The sequence below is a fragment of the Anser cygnoides genome, chromosome 3, assembly GCF_040182565.1.
Source record: "Anser cygnoides isolate HZ-2024a breed goose chromosome 3, Taihu_goose_T2T_genome, whole genome shotgun sequence".
Lineage (NCBI taxonomy): Eukaryota > Metazoa > Chordata > Aves > Anseriformes > Anatidae > Anser > Anser cygnoides.
The window spans coordinates 52,155,296-52,180,485 of NC_089875.1; the positions used below are offsets into that span (position 1 = coordinate 52,155,296).

Consider the following 25,190-nt stretch of genomic DNA (forward strand, 5'->3'; position numbering starts at 1 on the left):
TTCAAAAAAGTAACTGTCTCTCAATAATAGATCATTATGTCAATTAAATTATGTAATTGGAAAAACTTGAGTATGGTTTACATGAATATTCATTGATATGTCCTCCTAGAGGATTCCGGCTAACTGGAAGCTTATGTTCAGTTTTTCTCATGAGAAAAACAACACTTAATCTTGTGCATGTTATGTCAATGCCTGTTGATGAGGTATTTTCCTTTTGTCCCAAAGCAGTCTCTTCTAAACTTATTTTTTTGCACAAGATATGAGGTCTTATAATGTGTTTGAGCATTACTTTATTTTTCCCTTTTTTAAAAAGAGTAATATTACGGTATTAATAAAACATGCTAATGATAATTCTATAGAACTGTTGACATCTGTTTCAGCTTGAAGCCTTTCAAATGAAAGTGTGAATGTTTTTCACAGCTAAAATAGCATAACGTTTACAAGCAATGCCTTCTTCAGGGTGTAAGTTAAATGCAAAGCTGAGGCCATAATGAATGCATTGGATGTGTAATTCATAACTGTTTCCCAGTCAGCCCATACTTTGATTTGTGTACCTTGCACAGTGTAATGGAAGTCTGAAGAAATGTAATTATTTCATCTGCATTCTGTTAGTTTCGAGTAGTTGGATGCTGTGCAAGGATCCTTGTTCTTGGGTTTTTTTTCCTCCACTACTATGTTTTCTATACCTTATATACAGCATCTTTCCCCTGCATGACTTTCTGAACTTACATTGTATGCTCTTTGGTATATGTAAAATAAGGCAAAATGCTATGCCACTAGTTGCATGTTTTTGCATTTTCATTGTTTGAATGCATTTTCATTGTTTTGAATAGCTGACAAATGGAATTGTCAGCTAAATGTGAATGGAAAATGAGTTTTGTAAAATGTGAGTGCTACTTTGTCATTATCTTCACACTGTGGTATGAAAGAACACAATTTACCATCAACTGTGTTCACAGGAATGAGTTTGTATGTAGCATGGTTGTAGCTTTTTGCACTGGCGTATCATGCAGTCAGTTCAAGTTCTTTCAGGTCTTTATCCATGTGTGAAATACAACCTGTCAAAATGGGTTACAAAAAAAAGAATAGTTTACATAGTTTATTTCAGTCGCTGTTAATATCACCCCTGTGTTTTTTGTCCGATGTGAACAGTAAGAGAAAACTGCTGACAAAGGGAGAAGTAATTTCATTTCAGTGATAGGTCTGTAAGGTGGTAACAGAAAATGCATCCATTTAGAAATATGAAACCATTGTCAATTTAGTCATTTTATTAAAACTTTTATGTAGAAACATCTTAATTTCCATTGATTTGTATCATTAGTGACAGTATCAGGCAAGGGTTCTTACTTCATTAAAGGATCAAAGGTCATCAAAGATTGCAACAGTAGTATAAGTAAGTTAAAATGCAAATATTTCATGAACCAACACTTCAGCTTTGTCTTTCTGAGTATTTAGGGGGAAAAAAAAAAAAGAAAATATGAATGTACCTGTCCGAAGGTCTATTGTTAATATGTGGCTCTAGGGTCACGTTTCCCCTTCGTTTGCATTGGGGTGAACTTCAGAATAGCTGCAATTACCTTAGATACACAGAGATACTTGGTTTAATCAACTAGGAATTTACAGAAAATACTCTGGCCGTTATGTGATGCAAACATTTCTCTTAGGAATGACAAATATTTGAAAACGTAAATAATGTTCTGTGAATTACTATTGAAAAGTGTGTTAGACATAAAGGAAAAAAAATGATAGGAAGTATTTCATGTCTAAGACTATGTAATTTTTGTAGAAAGGCATTGTGATCTGATTCCAGCTGAAGCAATATCTTTAGCTGTTTTACATGTTTGTGTCAGTTAAGTATTTGATACAATGACTTGTATGTGACTTAATATATCAATATGAATCTGGTCAGAACGTGAGGTATTACAACATCCATTTCTGTAAGAAGCTTTAGTAAAGTTATATGCAAAATATTGTAGACTCTAATACCTCTATAATTATTTCAGGAGACTGCATTCTTCAGTGAAATTGTTTTTCTTTTCTTCAATCTGCAAATTTAAGAACAATTGCAAATAATATCATTAGGCAGATCTAACCAGAGTAGTTGTAATTCAAAATTTCTGTACTCCTAGCTGTTACCATTAACGTAAGGCTTTTCACATTATGAAGTGTACAACTAAAATTGCCAAACAATGCTGAAGTCATTGACTTTTAATACTGTTTTCACAGAATCAAAGGTTAACTTCTCAGATGCCCTAATGCCAGAGTAAGAGTGGGTTTTTTTTCCAGTGTTTAATATTTTGTCTGATTCAGGCATTCTCTTGTAAAATGGCTTCATTATTCTTATATCAAATCTAGACATCTCAGCATTGATAATCTATTTCTTTCTTTAACTGTCACCAGTGCAGTATTTGATTCTTTAAGCATCATGAAATTTGGTAATTTAAATTTTTTCTTCTATGTAGTTGTCAAACGTTGAATCATGTGGGGACTTCAGTATGTCTAAAATACTAGCAAGAACTAAAAGAAAACTCTAAGCTGGTTAGATATTTCTCATTAAATGTTAAATGAATTATGCTTCATGTAAACTATTCTCTTGTCTGTCAAAACACCAAGATACTTGTCTCACTTTATTTTAGGTTTAGAGGATTTTTTTTTAGCAGAGGGTTTTGACTGTTTCCTTGAATAAGGAATATATGAGAAAACAGTTTACAGCTTTCAAACTACTGTGCTATACAATGTAACATTTTGTAACGTAGCTCAGGGTAACATGCTGCAAATAAGATATAACTATTACTTTAAGCCACATCTTCTTGTTGACAGTTCAGACGTGTCTCAGGTATCCTTCAGGTTTTCTTCATTGAATTGGTCAAGCCTGCTATACTGAAAAATAGCACAGTATGCCAAGGTAACCTTTCATATTTACCACCTGTTCCCTTCAAGACTGACATATGAGAAATCTCCAAGAATCATGGATGTTGTTCTTGGACAGTTCTCTGATCTCATATTTTCACGAGATATGTATTTAGTTATATAAATAAGCAAGAGAATGTGTGTATGTGGCCTATGTACAACTTCAGGTTTTCTAATTTAGAGAAGTATAAAGTGTAGGTCTAAGCAGAGGCAAGAGCAGCAGAATTACTCCCTAGCCTGTCTCCTTGTCTTGCACTGGTTGTAGAAAGGCAGCCTTGGCTGTAAATGGGGCAGCAATCACCAAGAGAGGTATTCAGCAGTGGCATCACAGCTGCTACTTGAGGTCAGTCACACTCAGAAGGGGCAGTTGACATCGCCTTTGTCCTGTTGTACAAATAAAGTCAAAAGCCTGACACTGAGATCTCAATCCTGTTTTCTTTCCTTTTCCCTGATCATTATCTTTTATGTGGTAGTTCTCTAGCTGTCTGGCAGTATTGCTATTTTTCATCTGGGTCATGGCAAAACCGAATTTTCTTAAAACTATTGTAAACTATAAGCCATATATGAATGCAGGCAGTTTATTATACCAAATACCAAAAAACGATTTAGCTGGTGAAATATTCCTATTTTCTTATTGCATCTTCAGGCACTTATCTCTCTAAACACAAGATGGCAGTACCGCTATTTAAATAAGCTCTAGTTTATTTACATTGGAATTATTGAGGCTTTTGACACATTGAAGTATATTTTGAACTGTAAGTTTTCTTCATAACATTAATTCATGATTTCTAGCAATGACAGTCTTATCTCTTGTATCCTGTTGTCCTATTAATGAGAGGCGTTTTTTAGTATGTACTGAAAAAGACATTTGGCAGATTTGCTTTACCCTGTCAACCTAGATCATGCGGCTGGCCTTTTACTAGTGAACAAAAAAGCCAAAAGTGGGGATTGACTCATAGAATCTGACATACGAACCTGTATTTTGTATGACCTGTTGCCTAATATCTTGGTTTTTGCCATTTTTCCGGAGTTGTTAAACACTTCGATTTGAGAAGCCAAAAGTGACCACTCTAGTTTTCAATATGATTAAATAAACTAATCATTACTGATATTCACACATGGTAAAAGCTGTGAAAAGCCAAAACCAGCTCAATTTTTCTGTGTGCATGCTTCAGCTTTTGTTCAGTATCTCAGCTTTTTATGATTTACATGTCCAAAACAAAAGACAAGTCTTATGATGAGGAACACCTGTCTTATAATTCCCAATTCCGGATGAGGTTCCGTGTTCTTGCACCAAGCTGATGCAAGTTCAGACTGACAGCAGAAAAAAGGGCTCATGGTCACTAGCGCAGTGTACCACAGTTTTCCATATGTATAGCTGAGCAGTGATCTGAAACAAGAGTCAGTCTTACTGAAAACAACCTCTGGCAGAAACTTCTTGAAGATGAACTCTGGCCTCATCATTAAGCCAGGCAGATGCCAATGCAAGGCTGTGAGGATAGAAAACATTTAGGTGCAGTACCCTTTTCCATTTCAGCCTGCACTAAAGTAAGTTAAAATAACTAGCATTGTGGTCTGAGTTCAATTTAATTTGAACAGGACATACTTTGTAACAATGACATGTGAAGGAAATGAGAAGATTATTTCTGGAGTCTTACTCTCAATTTTTTATGATGTATGACAGGAATAAAACTGTTCATCCATTCAGATAACTAGCATTTGTAATATTGATGAGCATAATTGATGATACAGTGAAGTACTTCTCCTTTTGAAGGAGTGGAAGTAACTTTAAATCATGCACTCTTCTTCAGGACATGTAGCAAACAATGATTTCTGTTAAAAAAAGGATAATTAGAATAAGCGAACTCCAGAGAGTTTAACAGAGAGAAGCTGCAAGATTCAATCTGCCTAATGATGGGTATCCAACATCTACTTTAGGTGGAGAAGTGTTACCCTTAAAAGACAATGAAGAACTAAATGATATATCAAAATTCAGGCATGTGGCTGAGAAATTCAAATTCTAGCCCTGGTCTAGAAGTTGAACTACATCAAAATTATTCTTTCTACTAATTGTTAAAAGAAGGATGAAGGATGTATGGCTACAAGTCTACTAGTGACTATTACTTTATGAATGTTTGTTAGCATAATACTGTATTTTAAATAGGCCATAAGATTTCTGTTCCTACAAATAGAATTCTCTAAGTCAGTGATGATTTTAAGCTCTATTTTTCACATGACCAGTACTGTTGAAATTTGACTTTTTTGAATGTTGCATTTGTATGCTGCTGATCATATATAATTATTCTTTGTAATTTATTTCTTCTAAGATTGCTGATTACATCTCAGATTACTAGCTTATTTTACACATGTACTCTTACCCCTTACATTTTAGAGTAATTAAAATTTCATCTGTTTTCTTTTTTAAAGTATCTCAGGTGTGATCAGGAAGTAGGGCAGAAGAAGAGTGGAGGGGTTGTTAAATTTTTGAAAATTTCAGTGTATATTCTTGCAGTAACTGAGTCTACATTATCTTCTCTTACCCAAAGAGATAAAATTTGAGTTTGAGCCAAAGCAAAATTCATCCAATCCATCAAGTTCATTCAGAAATCTAAGGGGAAATGAAGTTGGGCAAGAGTAATAAAATGCTGCGTTTGAAGACCGCGGTATCTTCCATGTTCTACTTTGCACCCTTCACTTGTGAAAGTCGGGCTCTGCTTTAATAGAAATCCTGTTAAGTACTGCAGTTAATGTAATGAACAATAATTTATTAAATGTTTGGAAAGAGGCAAATAAAGGCCAGCAGAATCATGTTTATTCTTTTTAAAAAAAAGATATACTTCACTTTTCAGCAAAGATGTCCAGGAAGCTAAGTTTGCCAACTGAGTTAAAGCCTGATTTAGGTAAGTTTACATAGTTGATTTTATTTTTATTGAAACTGTTTTGCAGAGTGTGCATACAATAAAGAGTCCTTACTTATGTAAACTATCATGACTGAGTTGCATTATCTGAAGTATAGAACTAAAATTTTAATTCCACTCTCTTTGGGGGATCTCAGGCACAAAATGTCATTGCTGTCATCGTAAGGTAAGCCTGCAAATTTTGTACATGGCTTATCACGTTTTTGTCATAATTTTTAGGCATCTGTCACTCCTACTTCCACAATAGTGCTATGATAGAACAAGTGTTGAATAAGCAGGTAATTTATTGTAAGGAAAATTGCTTGCCTGTTTAAAACCATCTGATATATTTTAAATTGAAAAATACAGTATCTTGGGAACAACAGGATATGTTGAGGTCTGCTCAACAAATAGTTGGATGCATTTTTGCAAATGGTAATTGTCTTGTGACCACTCTCCATAAATGAAAATAACATACAGCTGTTTGCTGGGTAGATGGCCACTCTGAGAATTTCAATTTTCTTGAAAAAGTACAATACCTTTTTACATAATAAGCAATTAAGTTGTGAAGTTTGTAATTCTGAAGGTTTTGCATAACTAAAACAACATACAAATGAATAGTTTGGTTTTTTTTAAGAGCTTTTTCATCAAAAGTTGACTGCCAGCTTGTAGATCAGATCCAGCTCCCCAGCCTTTTAGAGAAAAAGATGATCAGGGACAGCTGTAGACCTACAGCAGTAGATGTAGCCTGCATAGGAAAGCTGCCTTCTGTCTGCTACAGCTCTTTTCCCCTCTTGCAGCAGAATCCCTTGTATAACCCCAACAGAAAACAGATCAGGATCAGACTGTCAGCTGCAGAACTGTGTATCTGACAACCCTTGCTATCAGCAAGGGAAGAATTGATGGCACTGGAATATCCTGAAACTCAAGAGTTAGACCACCCTGATTTACATTACAGCTTGCTCTGCTCAGATAAATGTGAAGCTGGAAGAAACCCTCAGAAATCCTTTAATCCATTGCTATGGCAAGGATCCAGGTGTCTGGCAGTTTAACCTCTCATTCATGAGCCTCCAATAAATAAGTTTCTAGAAAAATACCAGAAAAAGTTTGTGTTTTATAGCCAGTTAAACAAATTTCCTGTTATTCAAACAATATTCAAACGATACTCCCTGCTTCCATATTAACTTAGTTTTTCTTCTTGTCCTTTCCACAAGGAACATGGATAGCTATGGTTCTGTTTCTCTTTGCTAGGCCATTTTTTATGCTGTTGAAAGCTGTCGTCACATTGCTAATCTTCATTTTTGCAGATAGGTTTAGGTTAGTTTTTGTTTTTAAAGTTGCGTTGTCTAAGTCTAGGATGGCTTCTGTTAATTGCCTCTGGATGAGTTTTTCCTCATCTTTCTAAGGCTCTTCTGTGTAGAACTAGAATGATTTAACCATGGCATTGTTGGCAGTAAGGAACACAAAAATTTGGTTTGTCTTTTCATTGTGTGTTTGTTCTTCCTTACTACTTTATCAGACTTTGCAAACTGGAACACATTTACACTTAAATATTATCAAATTCATTCTATTCCTACTGTTGTTTTTACTTGAAATTCTTCGATAGCAGTAAGTACATAGATTTTTTTTTTTTAATTGAAGCAGGGAGAAAAAAGAATGCTAAAACTCAGTATTTTCTAATGCTAAAATTGTCAGCATTTTCTACGTGATTTAATATTTGCTGTTCTAATGAAATAACGGAGCTTTTTTGGTCAACTCCCTTCTGGTGTATTTCTTTACTACTTAGTTGTAATGGTCTTTGGTTTTGCTTGACTTTACCCTATGTGTAGCTATCTGCACCTATACACCTCATTTTGTTCTGTATAAAAGTCTTAAAATTTCAGGTCTGTAAATAACTTTCTTAGGCAATGAGATGTCTGTTTTTATTCGACTTACCATCTTTTCTTCTAGTGGAATAGTTTTTGCATAGGGTTCTTCAGTGACTCTCAGCTTGCTTGTATTTTTTTGTCACTTATGTGACCGTATGTACTGGATCTAGGAGACACCTCTGAAATGTCTTTCTCACAAGTTTATTATCCATATTTTCTTTCATTTTCTTCCATGGCTTCTTGAACCTTGATCACATTTACTCTTTCATGGTTGTGCTCTTTCAAAATACTTTTCTGTCTCTAAATCTTTGACTTACTCCCCTTTCTCTCTAAGTAGCCAAAACAAAATGTGCTTCTATATTTATCTTCCAATTCCTAAAATAGAAATCATCTTAAGCATACTGTAGTCTGCATTATACCATCGCTTTTCAACGTTGTAACCCAGATGATTAAGGTACCATTACCACTCGGTCCTACTCTGTGGTTTGGTTGCTTAGAAGAGGCTCATCTTTCCTTCCTTCTGATGAAATGGTTTTGTAGTCACACTATTGTAACTTCCTCTTCATTCAAAACTAATCTACTAAGAAATTAGATTCTTGCCTGACTTCAGGATAAAGAATATGCACTAATGCAGTTAAATCTTTCACTCCCAGTTCTCTTTGAATGAGTTGTCCACTCTCTACAATGTCTGTATTGTTTGGCTAGTTAATCTTTGTGTTTCCCTGTCCATTCCAATACTTCTGGAATTTGTACACATGCTTTTCAAATGTTCAACCAGCTGCAACTGAAGAAAAGTACATTTTATGCCTGTTGCAGTAATTGTATCTTTCTCAGGAAGAGGAGAAGGATCTTTCCTGAAATAAGGAGTATAGAAAGTATGTTCTCAAATCTTTAGTCAAAGGGGTATAATTAATGAAACCACATGTAGTCCCACGTTCTAGTGAGATGCCAGGATTTGAGTTATCTTTTATTCATGCAGATGGTTTACAGTTGGTTTGCGTTTTTAAATTCTGAATGTACCAAGATATTCCAGCTTTTTTTGGCCTTAATTTGGTTTACAGAATATTTATGCTTTTTTTGCAAATATGTATTTTAATGTCAGCAAAATTCGAATGTATGATTATATTCAGAGTGATTAATCTGTTAGAGTTGGAACAAAAAAACAAAAAGCCAATAAATATTTAAGCTTGAAGGAACAAGCATTGTAAGAGGTTATGGTCATTAAAAAAATATAAAACGACTTTCATCATTTTACACTGGATTTGATGTTTTTCCTAGGCAATGTTTTTAAATGTGAAAACTTGAGATGTCAGCATATGAGTGGTTGACCTAGTTTCTTTTTATGATTGATGTTTTACATTTGAATTAAATAAAATAAAAACAAGGCAGGACAATAATTTTTCTATCCTTGTTGGAATGAGACAAATGTCTCCTGAGAGTTTCACTGTTTATATTGTCTAGATGCCTGTATTTTGTCAGCTGAAATCTAGTTTGTAAGATTTTTCAAATGCATGTTGGATGTTCTTTGTAGAAAAGTTGCAATTATTTAATGAAATTAGCATATTGATGCTTCTAGTGAGTATGAAGTTAAACGTTGCTTTTTAGCTCATAATCCTGCTTAAGAAATGTTCCGTGCTCCACCTGAAGACCTAAAATAATAACTTAGTTTTAGGAAGTCATGATATAAATAAAGTGCACCAGACTTTACTGATAAGTGTTGTCTCATGCTAAAATTGTGGAACGATGCATTGAGAAAGTAAAGCATTAATTTGGAGTGCACAGATAACTTCAGACATGCTGATGTATTAAGTATCACCACAGGTACAGACAGTACACAGCTAGAATAGAGCAGCATGGTTTGTTTTGAATTTTTTTGTTAATATGAGAATTCACCGTCTGTTATAAGAACCGTATTTGCCAAGCAAAAAGACTAAGACAACCTGATGAAAACTGTTACTGCCATATTGTACTTTATTCAAAAAGGAGATCTTCAGCTTTTCATAGCAGTGCCAAATGGCATTTGGTAGCGTTTGATGTTTCTCTTACTAAAAGTTCAGGTGTGTGCAAATGGCCTATGAAAACTCCTTCATGCAGTTTCCTGAAGTGGGACAATATTGTAAGTCATTACAGGTTGTGTAATCATGATGTCTGGTTGTGCCTGTCCTTCTTAAACTAAAATAGTTGAATCTTAAAAAAAAAAAAAAAAAAAAAAAAAAAAAAATCATTAAGCTGTTTGTCATGGAAACCATTTTTTATCTGATCAATGAGCTAATTGACAGTTTTTTTTTAATTTTACTTTTTTATTTTTTTAAGGACTCCTGTTGTTTAATGATAACTTTTACTCTTTGTCTCAAGAAGGCAGAAATGTCCAATATGCTTTATCAGGGAGTGTAGTGACAGGTCAAGGGGTAACAGTTTCAAACTAAAAAAGAGCAGGTTTAGATTTGATACTAGTAAGAAAGAAGTAGTGAGACACGGGAGCAAGTTGCCCAGAGAAGGTGTGGATGTTCCAACCCTAGAGGTGTTCAAGGCCAGGCTTGACGGGGCTTTGAGCAACCTGGTCTAGAAGGAGGTGTCCCTGCCCCTGACAGGGGGATTGGAAGAAGATGGTCTTTAAAGTCCCTCCCAACCCAAACCATTCTGTGATAAGTCATTCATGGCAATTACTTAATCACTACCTCTGCAAAGAAAGATTGGGTGCTTTGTTCAAAATAGAATCAAAAAGAAATATGATTAAGGAAGAATCACAGTAGAAATATAATTAAGGAAGAATAAAGTAGTAATAAAAAGCAGTAGTATGATACATATACTAAAGAACAAAACTAAAAGATTATCTCAATTTTCTTAATTCCTGCATTTTGCTCTTTCTAATTAATACCTATCTGTTTTCAGATGTCAAAGACAACTCTTTCAGTCGATCCAGGAGTTCTAGTGTAACTAGCATTGATAAAGAGTCACGCGAGGCAATTTCAGCTCTTCATTTTTGTGAGACTTTCACAAGAAAAGCCGATACATCACCTTCCCCGTGCTTGTGGGTTGGGACCACCCTGGGTACAGTGCTTGTCATTGTACTGAACCTACCCCCAGGAGGAGAGCAAAGACTTCTTCAGCCAGTAATTGTTTCTCCTAGTGGTGAGTAGAAAGCAGAGTACAGCCTAAAGATACTTGGATAAATATTGCTGTTGTTTCTCATGCTTTTATTTTATTATATTAAGAAACTATTTTTCTCAGTTATGGAGTAATTGGAAATATATACTTCATTGATCTAGATAATAAGGTTAACAATATAGATTGATTACTTTTATTACCAGAATTTTAATGTTCCAAAGTTGAATATATAATGTCATAATAATAAAAGAAAAAAATCAAAGTATATCTGTTGAGAAAAGTAGACTTTCTCATTTTAATGTAGTGGATGGCAACAGTTAAACAGAGATAGTAGAGAATGTGTATTTTGTTTTTGTTTTTTTTTTGGTGCTATGGTAGGAAACTCAGTTCTACTGAATCATGGAAAAAATAAATAAAAATTAAGGGCTGTCTATTTTAATGGTTTAAATACTAATTATGAAGTATTCTTGTGATTTACTGAGATCTTGTTTTACTGATACACAGCAACTGATTTTGTTGTAATGATGTCTTAATAATGGTTTTCAGAATGTTGCCTAAATAAAGATAAACACTGAATAATGTACTGTTAGGCATAGATTTAGCTTTCCTACTACAACTTCATTGCAGAACACGATGCATGTTTGTAAAGTTTGTTACAAATATGCATTCCAGCTCCATTCTTTTAATAAATAAATACATTACCATTGATGTTAATGGAGTATATTCAGACACTTAAATTTTGAAAACTGGTTTAACATTTTATTGAATAGGTATGTGAACTTGCATGTGCTTCATTGGTTTTCAGATTAATGCCCAAAGGTTTTACTTCTGTTTTGTTTAGGCAAGTCTAAGTTCTTGTTTAGCTTTCATTCTGCTAACTTCATAAAGGAATATTTTGTATTTAAAATTCAACTTAGAACTGTTTTAGAAATCTTCTCAACTTCTATTTCTTAGGAACCATCCTGAGGCTAAAAGGGGCAATTTTGAGAATGGCTTTTCTGGATACCACAGGATCTTTAGTCTCACCAGCACATGAACCCTGGAGAGAACACAATGTTCCTGAAGATAAAGATGAAAAAGATAAATTGAAAAAGCGACGACCTGTTTCAGTGTCCCCCTCTTCCTCTCAGGAAATCAGTGAAAACCAATATGCAGTGATATGTTCTGAAAAGCAAGCAAAAGTTATCTCACTGCCATCCCAGAACTGTATTTATAAGCAAAACATAACAGAGACTTCTTTTGTTCTTCGTGGAGATATAGTGTCATTGAGTAACAGTATCTGCCTTGCATGTTTCTGTGCCAATGGACATATTATGACTTTTAGGTAAGACTTGCTTGATAGAAAGATATACATACATATATATAAATAAAAAATGAGTCTTAAGTTAGATAAAACTCAATAGTTTATTTTTTCAGAAGAATATCAATAAAATAAATGTACATTCACTTCAGCGTTGATGAACCTCTAACATCTGGGCCAGGATACCTTTGATTATATATTCCTATTATTTATCACTAACTCAAGTTACACCAGTTCAACAAATAATTGTAAGTCCTTGAACTCATGAAGATTGTCTCAAATGTGAGCTTACTCCTGGATGGGGGAAACTGCTCTAAGTTAGACCTTTAGCTAATCATAGCTCTGCATATTTTTGGTGCAGTTGTTACAGTTCTGTTTGCTTCTCAGTCATGTCTTGAGCTTACTATTTTGTTGTGTAGCTTGCTCATGTCTCAAAGGCCTTAAACTCAGGCTATAAAGGTGAAATTGATGACAGTTGTAGTATAGAAAAATAATCTAAATTAAGAGGTTTAAGTTATTAATTTAAACATGTAAAAGTAATGTTTGAAGGTACTTATTTCACATTTGTAACCTTTACCTGTCTTTTCTCTTGAATATTTGCAAATGCTGTTTTATTCTGAGTAGGGGTAGGGGGGAAAAAGACTGTATATACCTATATCCTTGCACCTACATTTTATTCGTGGCTGATGGTAAGATGAATGTGGAATATGGCACTCAAAATTCTGCCAGTAAAATTCCTAAAAGATCATTTTAGAAGTTGCTAATATCAAGCACTAAGCTTGGGAAATTCTATAAAAAGATGTTCACTTCTTCAGGGAGCTGCTAGGAATAAAACTAAAGCTGTTTCATATCATAATTTAAAAAGTTTGTCTTGATTTTTAAGTCTGTTGGTAACTCCGTTGATCTATACCCCAGTATACATTCTAAACATCTCTAGAAAATGCTGTTCACCTTGCTTGTCTGCAGGGCAAGTACTGTTTTTTCCGTAATTGAAGCTGAATTTGGTAATGTTCACATTCCATATATTCAAACAAATCCTGTTTTTTTCATGATCAACTTTATTTTCGAATGAACTTTGCATTGAGAAGTAGGTGCTAAATTATAGATACTGAATTGTTATGATGTGTAGATAAGTTGAACTCCCAGGGATCAGCTCCTATGACAACCTTGCCCTGACATGACTTTTTGTCATGAGTTTATTTAGAACAACATGAATTTATTTCAGGAATAGTTATTTCTGGTGGCAGCTACACTTGTTTGCCAAGGGAGTCGGACCTATCAAAGAGGAAACTTCATAAGCATGAAATTGCTGCCATTTGCGTAAAGTTGTCAGAGTATCGTCATGCCCAAGATGCCCAATGCCTATCTACAGATATAAATTTAGATAAGACCATTCTGCTACAGGTTTGTTTAATACTCTGAAAATGCTGTCATTAACGTCATGCTTGTCCTATGTGACCTAATATTGTCATGATTTCTCTCAAAGCTGTAAGGATTATTTGATGCTTCCAGCAGTCTGAGGCAAAGCAGTTCCCTCTTACTAACTCAATCTAGGAATATTCCTATTTTACATACAAGCAGGGTAGATGTGTCATTGCTGGATGATGTGCTTAAAAGAAAATATTTCTTTTTAATTCTTAATATGACTATGGAGGAAAGTTCTACAGGTATCTACTCTCCTTCCTTTTGTTTGTCAGTTTCCTGCTATTGGACAACACATAGTCTGTAAAATGCAAGGTTAACACTTAGAAATTTCAGTATCATGCTAAAGGCGGGGGGGGGGAGGGGAGGGGAACGACACTTGTTGCTATCACTATATTTTTTCTTTATCAGTAGTTTCAGCTTCACTTTGTCCTGCTTTCTTAAGTCTTTAGAACTAGTAATCTTACGCAGATATTATCTGCAGCAGAAGCTGCTTAATATGTGGTTGATGGATTTTTAGTTAACATTTTGTGTAAATTCTGTTTGTACAGAAATTTCACAAGTAATATTTTTGAGGTAGGGGTTCATTTTGGGTTATATTTATTAAGACATAAGGCATCCGTGCATTTAGTGTTTCTTTGAGGGAGAGGAATGTTTGGTAGCTTGAGCATTATTACAGCATGAATGCATTGCATCTGTTCTTCAGTAGCCTGATACAGTAAGTACTGCAGTTCCATATGCAGAAACAGAAAATATAAGCTAAGCAAAACTTTGATTTAAGAGGATTTCCTTTTAAATATACAGTCAGGGAAAAAAAGGCAGGCATAAATTCACAAAATTATTGTTTGAGATTACTGAATTCTGTTATTCTTCGAAAGCACTCCCCCTGCATATTTTCCTGCGTTAAGTGAACAATTCTTTCAGACCTGTGGTTTTATTCGAGAAAATCTTCATCTGAAAGAAGAGGCAGGGTATTTAATTGTATATGAAAGAAAAAAAATAAGCAGGTATTAAAATATTTCATTAGTAATTACTGAATAGTACTTTAAGTGTACCTTTGACTTATATACTCAGAGTATCATTTAAATGATGCTTTCAAATGCAGCTGTTGCAGATGTCTGTTTCTCTTTTTGAGGTGCTAACTGGAAGATTGCATAGTTCTGTTTTGAAATTGTTCTTCACTGCATTAAATGATATCCTGTATATGCTGTACTTATTCAGATAGTGAGGAGGAAAATAATGTGCTTTAAAAATGAGCCATTTGATCAATAATAGATAATCCTGCTACATTTGCTTTTTTTTATTCTTTAAGTTTGCCAAGTTTAAGGCCACTGTTGGATGTGTATTACCTGCCACTCACCAATATGCGAATAGCCAGGACATTCTGCTTCACCAATAATGGACAAGCACTCTATCTTGTCTCACCGACTGAAATACAGAGGCTCACCTACAGTCAAGAAACATGTGAAAATCTCCAGGTAATTAATAAAACCAAACTTACTGTCTTCTAACATGGCTATCCTCCGAGTCTCTATTTTAAATTCACAGTGCTTACAGTAATTAAATTTCTCATAAAGCTGTGCTTCAGCTATCATGCTCTGATTTTTCTCATTGTAGAGTCAAATTCAGGATGAATTTCCCCCACTCTTACATTGCACTGTTTCATCCATACTCTTGTATGAAACAGTTTCGTCCATGTTTAACATATGCACAACTCTTGGTCAAATGATGCTGGTGGAGGTGCATGCAGACTTAAGTGGAGATTGCTAACTTAAGATACTTGAAGGAAATTATTATGTTGCAGCGGTATTAACAATTTCAACAGATTCACTACAATGCTTCAGCTTCGAAGTTGTTTAGAATACAGATATAGCAGAAATACATTATGCAAGTTCTGTTTTGCAACCTGTGGATATGAGCATTTGTAGATACAGTTTCAACAGAACAAGATCAGAAGTATTGCCCAAGTTGAGAAGAAAATACAGCTTTACTCAAATACATTTCTTTGCAAATATTCTTGAGCTATAAGCTTGCAACTATCTGAACAGATGGTCTGGACAGATTTCCTAATATGTTTTTATTTTTTATTTCCTAAGTAGCAGTGACTACCTACTGCAAAGGCAGATGTCTATTAAAACACATTTGTTTTGAAATTCAGATCCATGAAATCAATGTCTGAAGTGACAGAATATTTCATTAATTTGCGTGTGAAATGATGTATGCCTTGTTGTATCTCTTTATTGAAAAGGAAATGTTGGGTGAGCTCTTCACTCCTGTAGAAACACCAGAAGCACCAAATAGGGGTTTCTTTAAAGGCCTGTTCGGAGGTGGGGCACAGTCACTTGACAGAGAAGAACTGTGTAAGTTTTTAATATTCTTTATTTTTCTGTTATTTCCACCCAAGGAAGCCAGTGATCCTTGAGAAATGTTTTGACTGTGTTAATAGGACACTACATTTGCAAAGAGGAAACTGAGAAAGGGAACGACAAGAAATAAATTTTCATAGCTTTACATGTTGCACACCTTACCAACAAGATCAGAAAATGTTACTGTTTTCTCACAGACTGCTTTACCTTATTTATTCAAGGTTGGATGATAAGACAGCAAAAGGGACAACTGATCTCATATTTATTCATTTTAAGTCTATAGCACTGTCCATAATTCTCTTAATGCTGGTAAACTGAAAGAGACTGGTTCTGGAGAGCACTACGTTTGAACAGTAAGAAAACTGAAACTATTCTACTTCAATTCACCTACTAGATTTTTTTCTTCATTTGGCTTGTGCCTCAGAAATGAGAGAGGGGACACCACTGTATTATACTTGATTGTCCTATGAATAGAGGACTGAATTAAGTTCACATTTGGCCAAAATTTTATTGCATTTTGTCATTACTTCTTGATTACATATTTATTACTCTTTTATTGTGGTTGTATGCAGCATTTTAATATATTTAAAGGAAATAAAATCTACTTAGTCATAGATTTGCTAGTTGAAACATCATTTTATGCAAGTTTATTGGTAAGTAGAACTGTTTGCTTTTCAGTGTGAAATGTTGCTGTTAAATCAGACAGGGCTCCCTGACAAACTTTTCTATTATAAGTTCTTTTGATCTATCCAGTAAAAATTAATGCTTACTCCTTTGCCTGTATATTTTGAACATGCGTGTGTATTTATAAATAAAAAATATTGAGAGGTGTTTTCCAATTTAAAAATGTCATTTGTAGTTATGTACACATAATAATTTGAAAGGTTGATCAAGTATTCTATTAGAGAAACTCGCACATAGAAATTACACATTTAATTAGCATGACTGGAACATGGGAAAACTACCAGTTCATGACAACAGAAAAGCATACTTATAACTTTAGAAGGTATCATTTTACATCATTTGAAGTTTCCACAATTTTGCACTGACTCCTCTGACCTATTTTTAAGGAGATCTCAAGTGGTTTTTATAACTATCTCTGGCTTTGTGGTTTTCAATAGAAAATGCCTTTTTGGCTCAAATTGTCAGAATAAAAATGCTGAATAGGGAAAAAATCCAAATGAATTGTAGCCTGATAGTGAGTTCAATGACAACTAAGACATCTGAAAACATCTTCAGAATAGTAATACTTAACATGAGGATCACTGCAGAATCTGTCTGCAATAAGTGAAATGGTTTTCTGTATGTTCCTCAAGAATCAAAATGTATGTAGTATTGGTTGAAATGAAAATCATTCTTCCTAGAACCATAAAATCAGATCAGAAAATCCTGAAATACTGCAGCATTTTTTTTATTTAACAATAATAATATTCTTTGTTAGAGGTGGGGGGAAAAATGTTAACCATAATTTCATTTTTAAAAGACAAAAATAAAAAGATTGTTTGGTTTGACTTTAATACCCAAAAAGGCCTTTTCTTGTCCTTTCTTTCGATATTTGTAGAGTGTACAAGTCAGTTTGAGAGAGATATCAGTGTCTAAGTTTCTAAACTGAACTAGGTGGCTTATGTCCCAGTATGAGCAAAGGAGATCTAGTCAGTATGGTCACCGGAGCAGAGCTGTTCAGCTCACCACTTGTGGGTGTTTATTTTAGGATGAACTGATTTGTTCATACAGCTGCTCTGTCTTTCCAAGATGTATGTTACTTTTCTTTTAAACGTGTTTGCTTACACTAATGGGATCACTGATACCTAGTCTTTAAGTGTCTGAATCTAAAACTAAATTTCCACTGTAGGAAACTTACGCTGGTAAGTTATAACAGCAAAGCACTTCCAGTATTGACCGCAGCTCCTATTACTGAAGTTCTCCTGCTTTGCTGAATTTCCAACACCCTCCTTGTGAAGCAAGCTGTATTGTTAAAAACTGCATAATTCTGTTAATGATGATGATGTCAACACTGTTGTGAGTTTTAATTTCATGCTTGAACTGTGACGAGGTTATAATTTTATAAAATGCCTGGAAACTCTGAAATATGTTTTCAAAATCTCAATTTGATTAAATAGTAACAGAGTAGTGAGTATTGCTCATAGGCATGCTTATGATTAAGTGTTTGCTGTCCATGGGAAAAAAAAAAACACACCTCTTTATAAAGCAGTTATATTGATATTTATGTCATAATGATAAAAAAACCCTACTGTTCTTTTTTTGCTGCTTTGCAAATGCCTTCAGTTGGAGAATCAGCGTCTGGAAAGGCATCAAGAAGTCTTGCCCAGCATATTCCAGGGCCTGGGGGTATTGAAGGTGTCAAAGGAGCAGCATCTGGTGTAGTTGGTGAACTAGCACGAGCCCGGCTGGCACTAGATGAACGGGGACAGAAACTAGGAGAACTGGAAGAAAAAACTGCAGCTATGCTTTACAGTGCCGATTCTTTCTCTAAACATGCTCATGAGGTGAGTTCATTACATGTTAAACTAAGAGCATTAAATTGATTGTCTATTGAATACATGTAATCTTTGCAAGAAACTGACTTCCACTTTAAAGGCATATTAGAGAGGTCTAAAGGGAATGCAATGTCATTTATAAAGTACTTCATTTCTATCTTGCAATCATTACTCCTAATAGTTAAATATTAAGGTAAGCACCTTTTGTTTTTTGGCACATCGGTCTGGAGTGTGCCATCTGTCTGAGTGGTATGTAGATTTCCAAAAGGCCTGCTCATTTCCCATTACTTAAAGAATTTGTCACTGAATTAGATAATTAATGCTCTGTGTGAGATTCCTGTGATTCTTAAGAAAGATCCAACAGTCTGTGACTCCAAGTTCATTTTTTCCTCAGTCAGTACGAAGGATAGCTGTTCTCTTGAGTGTCCTGCAGATCTCCATTCATCCCCCAATCTTCTGTGCAACCTTCCCATTCTCCGAAATTGTCATCTTCTATCAGAGACCAGAAAATCAGCACTTATGTCACCATTAGAAAATTCATCATGCCAAACCCTCACTGTTCAGCTATGATGCTTTGTTTGTGTTATAGCACTCTGTAGTACATCATAGAAACATTAATTAAAAATTGTTTCTTTGTTTTTTAGATGATGTTGAAGTACAAAGACAAGAAGTGGTACCAATTCTGATGATGCTCATCAATTACACCTGTTTAATTTTGTCCTGATGAAAATCTTGTTTTTCATTAATTTTGGCAGGAACATTGAAATTTAAAGAAGTATTCAGCATTGGATACTGTTGTTTCCTAGCACAAATCACACACTGTTTTACCTCAGTCGTGGCTTTAACTGAGGAGCTTTATATTTAAGAGAAACGTAAAAAGAAAGAAACCTTGAGTGTTTCTTAGCTGTTGGTTAGCTGAGAGTTGGAGAACAGAGCAGGTAACTGGAATATGTGGAAAAGGGATAAAGGAAGTAGTGTGATGGGCAGGGGCAATGCAGGGTCAATCCTGTGTTAATATTTCATATGCCAAAAGTTTTTGTGCTGTTGTACTTGCTGCCAGTGTTATACCCTCCTGTGAGGAGAGGCAATAAATCAGGGGTCCGAGAGCTGGAATAAAGTTGTTTGTCTTGCTGGACAGTAGCTGACTTACACTTACCCTCTCTAGGACTCGCTATATTTACCATTATTGTTGAAGAAGAGTGGAAGCTTGCTGTCATTTCTTTCATCAGAAAATCTGGAAGCTTGGAAAATTTCATGTTGAAAATTGTATACATAGTTGACCTGTGCATAGTCTTTCCTTGGACCCCGATCTAGTATTCTTGTATTCACATCATATTCTGTGAAGTGCAAAACAAGAGAATACACAATTTTTGCATTAAAAGAAGTCAAGTGAATAATATGACTGGAATGTGTCATGCTGGGAGTTTTCATTTGTGTTATGGATGTGCAATGTGAAATGTGGTAACATCTTCATTGTGGTAAGAATACTTCAACTTCTGTTTAGTTAAATATTACTTTTTGCCAAAAACAATTATTGGTTCAGTTTGTATAACGTTTAGAACTGGCTGTGGGTTCCATTCATGCTGTGAATTTTTATAAAAGTTTAACAGAATGTATCTTTACAGCCACTAATTAAAATAGCTGAGATAGTTTCGCTTAAAACTTACGTTCTAGATGCCCCTCTAGTCATTTACTCTGAAATCGGATAATCTCGTACTCAGGTTTTCAAACAGTTTTACACTCCATGGAGGTGCTGATGCATGAATAATGGCAAGCATCTGATATTTAATAATTGTCAGGATATTTAGCAAATTCCTAAACCCTGCTAGTAGAGCTATTTTACAAGTACCTATCTCAGCCCCACAAAGTGTTAAAGGCAGCTTGCCTAAAGTTCAGATTTAATCTGTAAAGCAGTGTTTTCAATATTGTGGGCAATGTTAAATGTCCACTAAAACTCAGTGAAATGATATTCAAGTTGGGTAAGGTAAATAATTTAGCTGAGCTTACTTGTTAATGGCTGCTGCGCTAAAGCTGTAATAGTGGGGATGACCAGGGGTCTTTTAAAATAAATGTTTGCATTTCAAAAATGAATTTGGCCTTTGTTTTCCTCAAAAAGGCAGGAATAGTTACTGTCTGGTTTTGTTTTGTAAAAGGGAATACTTAGAAGCTGATAGGTGATGTCTTTCAATATTGTCAGAAATTAATTATTTGGGTCTGCTTGTCCAAGCACTGCATTCTGTGTGTGTTTTTCACACACTTTCCAAATGTTCTGAAGCAAAACCTGGGTTATATCTGTATTGTGAAGTGATGTTGCAGGTACATAGATATGTGAACCTTAAAATACATATAAAAAGATGCCAAATAGTAAAGTTAATGATGGTTCTTAATTCTTTTTTTTAATTTGTCACTCATCCCAGTAAATGTGCTTGAGATTTGTAGCACAAATCGATAAGTTTTCTGATTTTATCTATAGTTACATTTAAAGACAAGTAATTTTTTGTTGCCAGTATGAAGGCATACCATACCGTGTCAGCTATATGAACATCACAATTTGAACATGTGGCACTGTTTTCTTGATGTCTCTGTACCATATCTATTGAGGCAACGTTAACTCAGCTTGCCACACATTTTGTCTCTGCCTGTTAATCTATTTTTTTTTAGTGTCCAACTAATGCATATTTAAATCAATACCATTTTGTTTAAAGTCCAGGTAGAAGAGAACTAGATAAACTCTGGTCATACCATTTACAAAAATATAACACCCTACCTGACATTCGTGCCCGTACTTTTCTCACGTTCATAAATGGAGATGACTGATTATTATTTAACTTGTTGAAGATGAACTGTGTTTCAGAACAACAGAATCATCCTGGAAAATTAGTCTGGTTAGTCTCTGGGAGAGAGGATGGCAAAAATACTCTTCAGCAAATTGTGGTATCAGTTCAATGGAAGATGACCTTGGCTTGAAAGAAAAGCATATTAAACTTTTTCCCATTGGGAAACATTTGATGACCACCAGCAAGCAAAAAATGAGGCAACGAGAGACAATGTGCCAGTACAAGGAGAGCAGTGGTTTATTTGGTATTATAGAATGTATCATAGTTGAATCTTTTGTTGCACATGTTCAGAGCATGTTTCTAGATTTGAAAACTAATGAAATGGTTGCTCAGAAGATGAATATGAAAAATGGTTCTTGGTCAATAACAGGGGCTATGTACAATCTCAGTGTAAGATGTTCCTTATTCCTTCTCTGTGGAAGGAAGTTGATCATATACATGTATCTTCTGCTATTTGTGGTGCACCTTTTGTACAGCAAACTACGTTGAAATCCTTGGGGGAAAACACCCCTGTGTTTTTGTTTTTTTTTGCTAGCATTTTAGTTGTGTGAAACTTTTTTAGAGTGTCTGGAAAATTATACAATTGAGCATTACTTTTTTATTTTTTTTGATGGAAGTGTAAGAAACTGCTGCTACCTATCTGTTTATATGTAGCGTGTCTCATTAGGAACTGTAAACTGAAGAAGCTTTTCTTCACCTTAGTCCTGCCAAATTGTAACTTCTGAATGTTGATATGTGTAAATATGCGTGTATTCCAAATAAGTCTGAAAGTGTTACACCACAGGCATCTCCAGTGATTTGTTCTTTGGCAAAAAAAAAAAAAAAGTTATAAAATATAGTAATATGTAGCTGTGTTTTTTGTCTGTCTTTATACAAAGATTTTTGCCTGAGGTGGTGCTTACACGGCAGGAGATGTTAGAAAGCTACATCCAAAGGAGGACTTTTGGAAGCAAGTTCACTTCCTTTTTTCCTTTTTGTTTTTTTCTTCTTTTCTTTTTTTTTTTCCTTAATTAATAGCACTGATCCTACCTGAACTTTTAAACTTGAATTTTTCCTGCACTTTAATTCAGTCATGATACTTTATTCCTTAATTTTGTTTCGACATTTGTGCAGTTTAGGTTCATTATTTGTATATAAGCACACACATTCAGTGAAGAGTTTAGAGCAGGTTACTTTGGGGCACATTTGCTAATTATGTGACTATAATTCAGAATGTGTGTTTTCTTAGCAAAATATGTATATACAAGTATATACAATGTAGAATCTAATGAAAGGCACTTATCCTGTGTCAGCATTCAGTTTATAAATTACTGCAACACTTTCAGATTTGTTACTAGATAATACAACAAACTGTTATATTTATACATACTGCTTAAGAATATACTTTTAATTTTAAATAATTTTTATATGTACACTTCTACCTTTAATTTTAAAGACTTATGTTCAATTTTTAAGTCAAAGTACTTAAAGTATGTATATTATCCATAGAAGAAGTTGTTTTAAGCTTATGAATACATTCATATCTCATATCGAGATGATACAATTACTAAGCAATGAAAACAAACAGCCCATTTTGCTTTGCAGAAAATAATTATACTTTTACCTCCCATTTTGAACATTCTTTAAAAAAAATTCCCTAAGTATGAAGAGGGAAGATAGTGCATTCAAAAAACTAATGTAACGTAGAAGTTTTCTCAATAGCTGCAGTCAATGGCTGACTTGCTTTCTATGATTTTTTTAAGTATTCACATGAAAGAATTTTCAGCTATATTCCTTGGACTCTTAAAATTCCCAAAAATTGAAATGAGGTTTGTCCAATACAGATTTTCTTTGACTAATGTACAAGTCTTCATTATACATCAGCTCTTTACATGTAAATCAATTCTTTTGTATACCAAATGTGTGTTGAAAAACCTATAGCCTGTGACTGAAGAAGTACCCTCCTCCCTTTTCTCATCATGGTTTCATATAACTGGTGGATACTGATGGTGGCTGAAGTTCTGCATGTGGTGGGGAAGGAGTGCAAGGACTTGCCTCCCTCTACAAGTTGCAGGGTAACTTGTCAGTGGAACTTCTTCCTTCATTCTGGCCAATTTCATGTATAACGTGATTCTTTCTGGGTAGATGTTGATAGCTGTGCTACTACCACAAAATCTTCACTTTGTAGACAAAAACAAATGATGTTTGAGGGGAGGAAGTGAATCAACAAATGCGTAGTTTAGGAGAATCAGGTATACTGGTGTAATTTCAGTTTTCATTGAAAAGCTAATTTAAGCTGGGCCAGTTTCTCTCTCTCATGTATGTTATAAAAATGTGCTATCATCTATTTTATTACTGTTCCAAGCCAGATGAGCGTACTGCGTTTCTGAGTTCTTTTATTCTTTATAAAGTTCAGGCTTAAAGACGTGGGTGTTGGTAAAGAAGAAACAAGGTGGAAACATAGAACAATCAAATGAAAGCTGTCAATTGGCATTCCTTTTATTTTTTCGTGGTAAGCACCTCAAAATGTTTGTCATACAGCCGTAGGTTTCTTTGACACTTGCATTTGTTTTTATTAGTACCTAAGTTACATATTACAGGCAAATAATAACTAGAAGTTAAGCTGTTTCAGTTGAAAACATGTAAGGAGTTGTATGTGGATTACTACTACCATTCAGTGATGCAAAGAGAGTGGGGTGGGAACATGTTTTAAATATTCCCTTTTAAAAAAGAACTGTAAATAAGCAGTAATATGTTATTTTAGACCTGAGCTCTGCTATCTGTAGTGGTTAGAACTAGGAAAACATGCTGCTTTCTAGTTATGCTACTGTTTCATTGTACCAGCTCCATGGGCCGGGGGGGAAATCAGTAAATTTTTCTAACATTGCCCACTTGTGGGTAAGCATGCTTGATGTGTAGCAGTTCTTGTTTATGTATAACTTAGTGTGTACATGTGTGTTTTTTCTTTTTGTTCATTGCAACTTATTTTCAGTTAAGTCTTGCTGAGCCCCACTAGCTCTTCTGAGGGTGATTACTGGAATATGCATTTTAGGTAGGGTTGCAAATCCATCTGTCTACAAATATAGTTTCATATGAACTGCAAACTGTACTGTTACAAACAACTATGTTAGATTGCATAGAGTTATTTTACTTACATGTACTTGAACTGAACTATGTCATCATAACAAAGTAAAAAAAAAATTAAGTATGGAATATTTTTGTAAATAAAAATACCTGTGCAGCTGGTATTTTAAATTTAAAATGTATTATACATTAATGTTTCAGAAAAAAATGTTCATATATGTGTATATGAATGTGTCATTATGCTGAAGGGCTCTGATTGGGCGAAATAAACTATTCAAATCTCTCCTGAAGTGAGTCTAATTTACTTCTCCCCCTCCCCCCCCTTTTTTTTCCTTCCCTTAACAATCCTTTTACTGCTGTTTGGAGTGTGCAGTAAGTCCCTTCTTGCCAAAAGAGTCGTCTTCATTTTGCTTAAAGTTTTGAGATGTCCTTTATAATAAGGACATCTTGCAAGGATAGCTTTCAATCCATTAAACTTCCTGTCTTTTGTTGTTGTGGGGGTTAAAAATAAAAATAAAAATGTTCTGAATGATGCATAAATGCTGAATCTGAAGAGAGGCTGGGGCAGTAATTCTGAGATGTGTGAAACTGCAGCACCTTGGTGAAATTTTTTTTAATCTCATGCCACCTCAAGTAGTTAAATACTTCAGTGCTGGTTGTTTTAGTATGCAGTTAATGCAGTGAGGATATAATTTCATCTGTATCAAAAATCTGCCGGTTCCAGACCTTCCTGCCTCCCTTTTTTAGTTCCACTCTAATACCTGAAAGCTGAGTATTCTGAACCTTAAACATGGAGTTATAAATAGGATGATGCGTTGGAATCAAAAACTGTTTTAACTTCAGTCCAGTTAAATGGAGGGTGTTCTGAGCTGTCACAATGACTCCAGCCACTCAGTGGCTCTGGTCATCATCTTCATTACT

General features: G+C 34.6%; 1 protein-coding gene across 9 annotated transcripts in view; it reads left to right on the forward strand.

Moving 5' to 3' along the window:
* STXBP5 (syntaxin binding protein 5) overlaps positions 1 to 24,552 on the forward strand; it is a 113,894-nt gene extending 89,342 nt beyond the window's left edge. For 6 of the 9 annotated variants that reach the window (XM_066994176.1, XM_048067772.2, XM_048067774.2 and 3 more), the window contains 7 exons: positions 5,760 to 5,810; positions 10,568 to 10,807; positions 11,738 to 12,107; positions 14,818 to 14,983; positions 15,754 to 15,865; positions 18,158 to 18,378; positions 19,014 to 24,552. In XM_066994176.1, the coding sequence (XP_066850277.1) occupies positions 5,760 to 5,810; positions 10,568 to 10,807; positions 11,738 to 12,107; positions 14,818 to 14,983; positions 15,754 to 15,865; positions 18,158 to 18,378; positions 19,014 to 19,055 (1,202 nt within the window). In that variant the 3' untranslated portion in view covers positions 19,056 to 24,552. The remainder of the gene's footprint in view (positions 1 to 5,759; positions 5,811 to 10,567; positions 10,808 to 11,737; positions 12,108 to 14,817; positions 14,984 to 15,753; positions 15,866 to 18,157; positions 18,379 to 19,013) is intronic. The other 3 variants (XM_066994177.1, XM_048067780.2, XM_048067781.2) reach the window with 1 other exon arrangement.
* The last annotated feature ends 638 nt before the right edge of the window (positions 24,553 to 25,190 follow it).